Source organism: Cupressus sempervirens, chromosome 1, assembly GCF_028749045.1.
Source record: "Cupressus sempervirens isolate cs-2001-9-10 chromosome 1, ASM2874904v1, whole genome shotgun sequence".
NCBI classification, from domain to species: Eukaryota; Viridiplantae; Streptophyta; class Pinopsida; order Cupressales; family Cupressaceae; genus Cupressus; species Cupressus sempervirens.
Window position 1 is genome coordinate 424,437,873 of NC_143118.1, and position 12,299 is coordinate 424,450,171.

The 12,299-nt window shown below is 34.7% G+C and overlaps 1 protein-coding gene across 3 annotated transcripts in view; it reads right to left on the reverse strand.

The window, feature by feature from the left end:
• Positions 1 to 12,299, reverse strand: part of LOC149578089 (potassium transporter 10-like) — a 165,529-nt gene that overhangs the window by 132,325 nt on the left and 20,905 nt on the right. The window contains exon 1 of one of the 3 annotated variants that reach the window (XM_089827465.1): positions 1,376 to 2,685. The exons of 1 other annotated variant lie outside the window; for it this stretch is intronic. In XM_089827465.1, the coding sequence (XP_089683591.1) occupies positions 1,376 to 1,465 (90 nt within the window). In that variant the 5' untranslated portion in view covers positions 1,466 to 2,685. Of the gene's footprint in view, positions 1 to 1,375; positions 2,686 to 12,299 lie in introns of those variants that run through there. One more of the 3 variants, XM_089827468.1, reaches the window with a different exon arrangement.

Consider the following 12,299-nt stretch of genomic DNA (forward strand, 5'->3'; position numbering starts at 1 on the left):
CATCATAACTACCTTCCTGGACATCGCCGCCCACATTTAATGCATGGTATATAACAATTGACAAATGAAGACCACAAATATGATTATTTAATGGGCTCGCCTTTCAAACAATTGTCTCTGAAAAGACCGCAACTGTAGGCAGCAGCAGAAGCGACCTTCACCGACTACTCTTGGAGCTATGTAAAACTTTGTTTCCATCAGCGAGATTCTGCCATGTGTGCGGATCGCGTTGAATTGTAATTTTACTTCTATGTTTTGGGAGGTGCCATCTAACAATTAAGCTCAATCGGTCCACTTAAAATACCATATAGTTTTTAATTATCTGCGGACGCGCACAATCGAGTGAGGCTTTATCACATAACTTGGCTATCAATCAACTAATAATATTCATGATTATTGTGGCGCACTAGGGAGATAAGCTCAGGATCTTGTCTCGTCTATGTCGATGGAAGTGGCACCTTTGCGTTTAGGCGCTTACTGGTGAAAGTAGATAAACAAAGGCACTGGTTTTAGTTTCCGAGGCTGAAACCGCTTTACCAAATTAAAGTTTTCAAATAAAGAAAGTAGAAGCGGCATGGTCGCTACCTATCTGGAAATGGGGATGCGTTTCTAAAGCACAATTCACATGCTCGGCCAGAAAGTTTTCGCAGAAAACTTCTAACCTGCGGAATGGCGTAAATTTCAGAATTAGTCGCTCACAAATATTTACATCGTCTTATCGCAGTGCATCTCTAATGGTGTAACAATATCAATCGTAACCCAAACCAATTGAGCAGCCCAGAATGAGGGTTTAAGAATTTCGCCATTTTCAGAAAGAAATTACTAGTGATCACCATCACCTTCTAACTACGAATTTTCACCAATAATTAAAAAACTGAAATCAATGTAAACTCAGAAACTAGATCTGAGCGATTGAGATCTCCAACTGTGTAACGACAACAACCGTACCCGAAACCAAATGAGCGGCGCAGAACGAGGGTTTACTATTTCGCTATTTACAGAAAGAAAATATTTTCCATCATCCCCTTCCACTTCGTATTTTCACCAAAAAGAAGAAAACGAATTCAATCTAAACTCTAGCTCTAAGAAATTGACAGGCACACATTTGCAGGCTTTACTGCTAAGTTATTATTATTGTATATTAATTACAGCTTCTTCTAACTAATTTAGATCAAAGAACTCAATCAACGAAATCGGAATGTAAACGTTAAACAACACAAATATCCATATACTTCATGTCGTTAAAGAACATAAATCGTAAATTACGCATTTGTCAAAGAAGAAAATGTATTATAAATGCTTTCCCAAATAATTCTATCATCTCATCCCTGAGCTATAGAAAACCTAAAGATTTGTAAAAGTTATCGATAAGAACCTTGCGATGTCCCATTCCGTGGACTCTTCCAGCTTCGGCATCGGTGCCGTCGTTGTCCGGCTCCCATTTGCGCCCCCTGTCGACCGCCATAGCCAAAGCAAATCCTTTATTTCCTGTCGGCACCGCCTCAAGATTCCTTGCTACAATCAATTCTACTGACAGTTTCTTCCAGCAACTGAAAACATTTGTCCAAGGTCATGACGGTTGTTCGGCTGTCTGCATTCTTTCATTTCTTGTAGCTTCCTCCAAGCAATTTCCTCGCTTTTTTAACAATTCTAATTTAAAAGATTCTGAAAAATTAAATAGATCTACATATGCTCTGCCTTCTCCCCTTCCAAGCAAACACGCTTTCCTCCGTTGAATCCAACAAAATACTCAAGCATGTCTTAAATTTCCACAATATTCATCCAGCAAAATATTCAAGTCTGCCTTAAATTTTCACTGTATTGAAAACCAACAAAACCTTTTCATAAACACCTTCGCAATTTCTGTAGGTTAATTCAGTTTTTTCTTTTCAAACACATTCAGCTACAGCTCTTTGCTCGTTGTTGATTCTTCGTACGATTATCTTCAATATTTTAGCCGTTTCCGTTTCCTTACAAGCGCAAGGAAAGAACTCATACCTGACCGCCGAAGTCCTCACTCATGAATACGCAGCAAGTACCAGTAACAAGCAACAGCTCGAAGAAGTCCCACCGCCATTGACAAACTCTTCAACCTCTCCAATTCATTCCTCCGCCCTCTGGTCCGCCGTTAGTATTTCTGCAACTTTCGGGAATTTCCCCATTAATAGAAATTTTAACGTGGCGCCATGTTACAATCCCACGGGAGAAAACAAGGATACATTTCGAGTCCGACTGTGAATACTATTTAAGACCTCCATCATGGATGTCCCCCGACCGTCGATCACCTTCATCGAACGGCCCAAAAACATTTGTCGCGAGTTTAACCACAAAGAAGGCTGACTGGACGACTAGACGGTTAGTTGGTACGACGGCTGACAATGTAAAGAAAACGTCGCTGTCAAATTCTCACGAGCTAAAAGTTGACACGTGGCGCGTCAATTTCGAGTGGAACCTTATGCGGATTATGCAAGAATATCAATCTTCCCAGAAATTCGATTTTACGATGAAGATTCTTAGTAAAATTCGTCAGAAAAATTTTGAAGACATGTACATGTTAACTTCCCTGCCCGAACGTCATTAAAATTCCCCTATTCTTTGCAATTGAATTATCCACCGTGCAGCCATCATTTTTTTTTTTTTTAACTCTGCGATGAACGTAACGAGATATTATTTGTTTTTAATTTCTGTCTTGACAGGACTAATTTTAAGATATTTTTGGCAGCTTGCAGACGGGACAAATGGGCGGGACCCACCCCGCCGAAACTTCTATCGCTTCTTTTTATCACATTTCTGATAACATTTCTGTCATAATTTTTATCCTGTACGTAATAACAGAGAAACTATGAAAGGTAAATCTGTACATCCTAAAGGGATTGGTGGTGACACAAAACATCGCATTTAGGATGTCACTTTTCTGAACTAGCAAGTGCACATGCAAGAAGTATTGGTGGTATCCTAATAGTAAATATATTTTCTATTTAGAGGTAAAGAAATGAATTGGCTAAATCATAAACTAAAATGTAAGTCTTATCAATGGGAAAGGAAGTGACTATTGGGAAAAAAAATCAAGTGACTTCTATAATAAGATTTATCTTTTAGTTTATGATTTATTTTGATAAAGAAATATGTCTGAAAGGATATTGGAAATTCTCTAATCATAAAAGATGAATTGTTTCTATTTGATTGAATTAGTTTATTTTATGAATGATTATTTCACCTTGTTATTCCAAAACCTGTATACACAAAAATTTCATGATAAACTTAGTCGATCACATTAGTCTAACAAAAAGTTTTAAAGGTCAGATTGGTATGAATTAACTATTTGCAAACTATAGCTTTGGTATAGTTTAGAATATTTGCATTAGAAAGTAGATAATTGTTTCATGCAAATCACTTGTGTATGTCATTGAGTTAATACTTTAATATTGTCGATCTTTATCCATTTTGTGCAGATAGTGAAGAAATTTAATATGAAAACATGATGAGAAAATGGACAAAACATTTGTCAAGGAACAAATGAACAAGATTGAAACAATTGTAGACACTAAAGATCTTTGAATGCCAAAGAATTATAAAATGTAATTGAGGAAATAGAAAGGTAACAAAGCCCAGCTTGGTGAAGAGAAACTCGTGAAATTGATAGCGATATTTTCCCAAATTTCCATCAGGAGTATTTCAAAAGTTTTACTCCATTTTGGGGGCATGTGATTTTGTTTCTAGTAGTGGTGGGTTGTTCAAGCTGTTTGGACTGAAATTACAAATTAATGGTCCCTGTGATATTTGTTCAAGCATTCATCCTCTCATACTGTTGAATACAAACAACATATACTTATTTGATTGCATGCTTCTCAAATTCATAGTCAATGGAAGAATGGGATAAAAATTTGAAGAAATTGGTACAAGCACTCATATTTGCCTATTTTCTTACAACTACCTCCAATTATTTAGCAAGTTTTCACATCATTAGTAAAGTGAATTCAACATGTAATTCCATCTAGTCCTAGAAACAAGCCATATATGAGAATAAGATCAACTCCTACAACAACACTCACATTAAAAGATCAATTGTCTTTCACCTCCCAATACTATAACTGTATTAAAAACAATTGTAAATTGTAATGGACCCTAGCAATAAATGATAATCAGTTGCCTAAATGACCCAATGACTATCCACATTTTGTAACATATCTTACACACTAATGACATTTATGTTTAATGCATTCTATCTTTGAATCGGGTTTTCTGATCTCTATAAGTTGCAAACAGCGTTGGAAACAAGGAAAGAATATAAATGAATTTCTATGGAATTTAGAACACCCTTCTATACAAATTGGAACAAATGAATTAGTGATAGAATTAGTTGATTCAAATTTATAAAGTTGGTCACCAACTAACAATATAGCAATGAAAAACAACAAGAAAGCCAACACCATAACACAATGTTTTTTTGTTCTCAAGGAAGACCCTGATTAGGGGGAAAACCTCGGTGGGGATGATACCCACTATATCTTTGTACTAATATACAAATATTTGTGTTAAAGGATTTGACCCTGTTAAGAGTTGATACAATCCATTTAGTACCTTTGTCATTGTTAAAGGACCTCAACCCCTATTAAAAGGTTCTCAACACTATTAGGAGTTGGTGAGAACAAAAGGCTCATTGCTTGAGCACACTACCCAAAGGATGAAGGTTAAATCCACCTTAAATAAGACTCATTGTCTCAGAGATGAAGGTTAAAGCCACCTTCAGGAACTACAAATCCAATAAGCATAAACTAACGGAGCGACAACACATTTTCCTTTACACTTCCTTTGAAGTCTACAGTTAATGATAATAAATTCCAGTCATACCTCTTTCCAAAGCATATGGAAATGTTTCAGCTCAGCTCAAATATTCCAACATCAAAGCTTGCCTATGTACCAATCATTCCACATATCTCATACATTACAAATGAAAGAAATTATTTTCCTTTAGACCAATTACAAACAAGCGGTTAAGTGGACCTAATAGGACTTCCCAATGCAAAAATAAATAATTATAACCACACTAATACATACAAGCCTCCTTATACATTTATAAAACCATTACATGGAATAATCCACAAACTAGAATCTATAAATAATGCTTGCAAATAAATATCAACACACTACATCATCATGTCGACTATCAGGATAATATATCACATGCTACATGCTAGCGACCATTCCATATGAACCAAATGATCTGCAAATCAGAACATATGTGCACAATAGAGTCTTCCAAAATCTTTTATGCTCGCAAATATTAAGTCCAACTAACTATCAAATTATACCCAAAATACTATAAGGACCTCTGGCATAATTCCCTACGCATTGGTTTGCGACTAGTTATCACTTAATCAAATTAAACACATTCAATACAACATGTAAAATATTGCAATCATAGACAAGGTCTATACTTATCCTAAAATATAAATTCGCGTTCATGTACTTAGGATTGTTTAACATTGTGCATATTGTAACGATCAATAGTCTGCAACATACAGAATCTTAGTCACTCTTTTGAATACTACAGACATATGTTGATATCAATGATGAAATGGGTCATCAATACAATTGTAAGTCATCTCAACATTCTGTCCATATCTCAATAATCTCCCCCATTACTAACAATCTCCCCCTTTGGCATTAATAGCAACATACGATGAAAAATCGCCAATCCAAAAGTAGCTTTTGAATACAATATTTTTAATATCCTCAACACAAACTATTTCCCATAGACATACCTTCCCAAATGAGGGTTTTTCACATAAATCTCTCCCCCCCGCCCCTTGACATCAATGGTAAAGGGTGCTAAAATAATGTCAAATGTCTAAAAAAATGATCTCTCTTCCTAAGATAACAATCTCTCCTAACTGATCTCTTCCCTTAGGAAGATATGCAATCCCTCTTTATCCCAATTGTTGTTTGGGTAAAGCCAATCTGTAATGAAAAAGGCAAATCAAGTGCCAACAAACATTACTAACCAGAACTAACCAAAAAAGCTCTCAAATTTAGCTCAGCTCAATACAACTACTTCCCCTTAGGATCAGTATCAGGTATCATGTCCAGATGTATGAATGTGCTCTGATTACTACTCGATTAATGTGTACATGCATCAATTAATCTTCACAAGTTGAGGCCATCACCAAAAGCATACCGTTGAGATACTCAAAGGTGTCCCTAGGCAAAGGCTTGGTCAAATTGTTTACAATTTGTTCCTTTGTGCTTACATATTCTGGTATGCCTTCCTTCTCTTCCCCCTTCTCTCTCAAAAAATGATAAGTTTTATAAGTATGGGCTTAGTCTATGAATGCAAAATAGGATTCTTTGGCATGTTTATAGTTCTAATGTTATCACAATGCATATCAATATGTTTATTAAAGGATATACCTATGTCCTTCAACATTTTTTCATCAAAATCAATTGAGTACAGTTCTTTGCGACAACATACTTTGCTTATGCAAAAAAGGTGTTTTGTACAATCTTGCTTCTTACTTAAACCATTGAACCAATATCCCACCTAGGAAGAATGCTCCTCCAATTTTGCTTTTCTTGTCATCAATGTTTCCTACCCAATTTACATTAGCATAAGCATACAAAGTAAAATCATTTGATCTATCATATCATAAACCATATTCCATTATTCTTTTCTAAGTGTTCGAATATTTTGTTTACAATTATCAAAAATATGAAACACTGTAAACCAACAGTCACCATAGGAGCCCTTGTTGGTTTACAATTTTTCATTCCAAACTTTACTAATAAGTTATTGGGATTTTTTTATTGGACATAAGAATATACCATCTCCATTCTGAGTTGTTTGAAAACCAAGAAAATATTTTATTTCTCTGATCATGAACATCTCAAACTCACATTTTGTTTCATCATAAAGTTTATCGCGTATTTCATCAATTCCACCAAACTAATGTCATCAACAAATACTTCAATGATCAAAATGCCTTCATAATTCATTCTCAAATATAAGTTATTGTTTGCACTACCCTTTTTGTAACTCAAATGTAATAAGTACTTGTCCAACCTTGCATACCAAGCTCTTGGAGCTTCCTTCAATTCATATAGTGCTTTCTTCAATTTGCACACTATATCTTCCTGATTTGTTAACGGAAATCCATCAATTTGCTCAATGTATACTTCCTTTTTCCAATTCTTTATTTAAGAAAGCAAATTTCACATCTTTTTGATGAACTTTGAAAGGAGATAACTAGGAGATAATTTTCGACTTGTGGTGGAAATTATCTCCTACTAATCAATTGATGAGCTTCTGGGGCTTTTTAATGAATGGTTCATAAGGCACAACACTTGGTGAAGGTTATGCAAATGGGGTTGCAAGCAGAGTGGGTTTAACCATGGAGGAAAGTCGGTAGTTAAGCGCGCTCAAGCTGGAGTAGTACTGGGATGGGTGACCTCCTGAGGAGTCTCAGTGCTTCACCTCTATGATCATCACCTAAATCCAACAAGTGTGAAGTGTTCCATTTATTCTCATGAGAGATGGATTCATGTTGAACCATTATTCATGAAACATGGGTAATTGATTTGACTCAAAAATCACATAATTAAATCCTAATAGCAATATCACAATTTGAGCTTAAGGGGCTTTCTAATGAATGGTTCATAAGGCACAACACTTGGTGAAGGTTTTACAAATGGGATTGCAAGTAGAGTGGGTTTAACCATGGAAGAAACTTGATAGTTAAGCGTGCTTAGGCTAGAGTAGTTCTCGGATGGGTGACCTCCTGGGAAGTCTCGATGTTTCACCTCTATGAGCATCACCTAGATCCGATGAGTGCTATTCCATTTATTCTCATGAGAGATGGATTCATGTTGAATCACTACTCACGAAACATGGGTTAATGATTTGGACTCAAAAATCACACAGTTAAATCCTAATAGCAATATCACAATTTGACTTGTTGTGGAAATTATCTCCTACTTATCATGTGAGTAGTGTTGTCCAAGAGAAATTGAAGCCATTGGAAAGTAAGTAGAGTGTCAAAGCATAGAAGAAAGAGGAATTGCAAAAGTTTCTAAAGCAAAGAGAACCAGTGATACCAAAAGGCCAAGCTCAAAGGAGATAAACTTGGTGAGGTATTTGTGGCAAGGTGAAATAGACTTGCTAATATAGAGGCTTTGTATAGCTCACATGTGAAAAAGAAAAGTTCACAAAGGAAGAGTAAAGTTCAGTAATAATAGTCATGACAAGGGTTTAAGTAAAGGTCACAATAGAATGGAGGAGAATGCCAAAGTAAATGGCATAAAAATGAGAAGAATGAGTCAAGAAGAATTGGAAAAAGAAATTGTTAAGATGAAGGAACAACTTAGCATAATGAAGATGCTACTACAAGAAAGTGTTAGAGATCAAAGATACATATGGAGAAAGAAGGACTATGTTGCATGGCTTGTTAAGAAAGTGTTTGCAAGGAAGTTGGGGAAGAAGTGAAACATATGGTAAATGTCCAATTGAAGAAAAAAAATTAGATAAAATAAGTTTGGGATGCAAGAAGTTTACTATGGTGAACTAGAGCAAGGATCAATCTGTGGAGAAGAAGATGATGAGGGAGTTCATGAAAGTCTTATGGGTAATTTGGAAAGTTCATATTTGCATAAATATCTAGCATTAGGGATATTAAATGAGTCTAAATAGCCTTATTATTACGAATCTAATAATCTATGTATGTTTGCAAGTCACGAGAATGATGAGATTGAACAACCATTTACAACTACTATAAAGACATATAAAAGGGAGAATCAGAATTCTGCTATTAGTCAGGAAGATGAAGGATTGCTTTTCCAAAGCATTGAAGACAATCATTACTAGAATCCTATGATAAAGGAAGATGAGGTAGCACAATCTCACAAAGGTATAATGGAAACTCATATACATTTTTGTAATACAATTGTTGTTCAGGACAACTTCATTGGGCTATTAGTGTAGAGGAGAAGATAAAGTTGGCTCATGAAGATAGAAAATAGAAGAACAAAGAGCAACATTGAGATGCAATTCTCAAGAAATATGGTGAAGAGATAATGTTGTTGAAAAAGTTATCGACAAAATTTGAGTCAAGGAAGAGGAGATCATAACTAGAGATGAAGTGTGTTCAAAAGTCTTAACACTAAAGAAATTTTTAGAGTATCTAAAGAGATAGAGGTAAAATCCAATTTTCAAATTGATTTTGAGATTGTAAGAAGTGCTAATGAGCATGAGAATATAATAAAAAAATAAATAAAAAATGAGCTATTGCTTGAAGATGAACTAAACCTCAATTACAACATTTAGAGCATATATTTAAATATATTGATGAAGAAACAAGATCTTAGATGATGAACTAGACAAAGTGATTGATGAGATGAGATGAGAATGTTGATGATTGAAATGCCTAAGAAAGAGGCACACTGAAGTAAGGGGGGTAGTCAACAAAAGAGTGTAACCAACTGTATCAATTTACAAAGCTAATCAAATATTGTTGAGCACAACTTGGGATCTAGGAGGATCAAAGCATGAAGACTTATGACCAATGGTCATAAATATTTCTATCGTGAGAGTTTGATGCAAGTGCATTCAAAGACTTCTAGATTTTATCATGGATAAGGTGAGTTGTTTGTTTTTAACCCCCCAATAATCTTGTAATGATCTAAATCCATAATTTCAACAAACAATTAAGGAAATATAGGAAATAGTTAGGACTAATTTCTAATTTTAATATGTTTGTTAGGGTCACCATGTATTATATTAAGGGGGCATGTATGCAAAAAGGGAGAGATGCAAGGATGTTTGAATTGTAATATCAACTTGCATAAGAATAATCTCAAACTCTTGAGGTTAGCACTTCCAAGTTTCTTTGCTATTAATTTTCAAATTTATAGCCACACTCTACTACCATCAATGCCAAAATTGAGTCTTTATTGTGCGTGTGATTAACAAAAAAAGCATTTACCTTCCCCTCTTCATTTGCTTGGTGCTACCATAAAGGCCCATGCACTATCTTTAACCACTTGTGTCCCACCAACATTTTTTATATCAAGCAATAAAAAGTGTAAATGACTTATTATTTGTAATATATTTTCAAATGTTATTACATAATCATATATGAGTTATTACATTTAAAGAATCTAAAATGAATTAAGTATAACTTAAAAATACGATAGATGAATCTTTTAATTCTTAAAAATATAGAAAATGGTTAGGAGAAAGAAAATGTCAAATAGCAAATTAGATAAAGAATGAAATAATAATAAAATAATTTTTCTTTGAGCAATGTTGACACAAGTTACATCATTCAACATAGAAACATGTGTTTCTAGAATTGATTGTGTTTTCAATTTTTACATTAATGCTCCAGACCACACTTTGTGATCTATCACCAGGATGAGAACAGATCATCATTAGATCTCTTCTCATCCTGATAATGGATCATAAAGTGTGATCTAACAAGTTGATATAAAAAAATAGAAAACACATCAATTCCAAAACACCAATTACTATACAATGAATTGTAGAAAACTTAAATCTTTAACCATTCAACATAGTATACCCTTTGTTGTGATTTGGAGCCTAATCAGACTCGAAGGTTTATTCGACGTGGTTTTCTCCCCATATTATTTCTACGGGGCTTTGGGGACAGCACCCCTATAAGGTCTGAGGGCAGTGCCCCAGGTGCGCTCCCTTTGCAATACAGGGTGGGGTCGAGGGGCAACGCCCTCGCAAGGGTCTTCGGGGGCAGCGCCCCCAAAGCCAAAAATGATCTTATATTGTAAAAAGCGTCAACTATTATTTTTCTTTTATTCTAGCCCTAATTTTGTAAGCGGCAAAAAGCTTGTATAAAAAGGCTTAGGGTTAGGGATTGTTCATAATATGTGATGCGAAAATTGGTTCTTGCGGCGGTATTGAGTTGTAAGGGATTACGGATTGTAATCAGGTTGTAATCACTGGATAATAATAATATTGGACTTGTTGTTGGTGGATTTAGCTCAAGGATTGGGTGAACCACGTTAAATCTTGATGTCTTATGTTCACTTATGTACGATCTATTATTTTCTGATATTGGTTATATTTGCATATAATTGTTATTTTTGTTTGAGGTTAATCCTAGCACCCTTTTGTATTACCAAATGGATCTTACCCTTCCAAAAGAGGGAATGCTCGAGAAGATCTAGCTAGGCACAAAAGAACTCTAACTACTTTGGAAGAATTGGAGAAACTTTGTTGAACTAGTAAAAATGGGTTAATAATAGTAACAGTGTAAAAAACCAAAAACTTGGTAATATCTCAAAAGAACTTGAAGTCTTTTATACGCATTGCTTACTGGATAAGTATATAGTAAAGCACATCAAACTCTTTGTTATTATTTTCCTACATAATCCAATTATGAAACATAACAAAACAACGATCAAACTCTTTGGAATCTCCCATAATAGAATAACATTTGAATTATGTTTAAATTATATCTTAAAATTCTTATATAGCAATTCATCTCAACTCGTCAATATTCTATCTTAAATAAAATAGATGTATCCTATAAAACTATAACCTTATTTCAAACCATCATCAAGAAATTGGAGAGATGCAATTTTCAACTCCACCTTATTTGTCGATTCTCCACACAATTAAAGTTCAAATTATTTGAATGGCTTTTTTATTATTGTTAGAATATATATATAATGACAAGAATTTGCATCTCCAAAAAGATAATTAGAATAAGGCTTTTTCAATCCATACTTAATGTAATTAAATTACGAATGCCACTCTTGTTTGTCTACATACACGAAGAGCACTGAATCCATGATATTTAGAACGAACCCTTCGGACCTCTTTTACGATATAACTTTTTGACATATAATTTGTATTATTATTGTTTTACATATTTTATTAAGTTTTACTTTTGACATACGAATAGTTTTTATGATATGGGAAGGCCTTATCCATGTCGATCACTCGGGCACATAGTGTAAGACAAATTTAAAGATGAGCTTGTGGCACATGGGTTGAAACATTGGTTAAAGTCAACCATGAATGATTGTTGCAGTGTGACAGTTGTGCTCGGGTTAAAGTGACATGAAGTTACCTTTTGTCATCGAGTGTTGCCAGGAGGACACCATCTAAAAGTTGAACGATAACGAGAGGTGGCCTCGACTAAGCAATCATACCCTTTCACTACCTAAATTTATCTTTTTCAATTCAGATTAGCGATATGCATAATGGTCATGTTTTTTATTGCAATAGTTCTAGATGAAGTGGTTCGATGCAGATTATTTAGCACTCT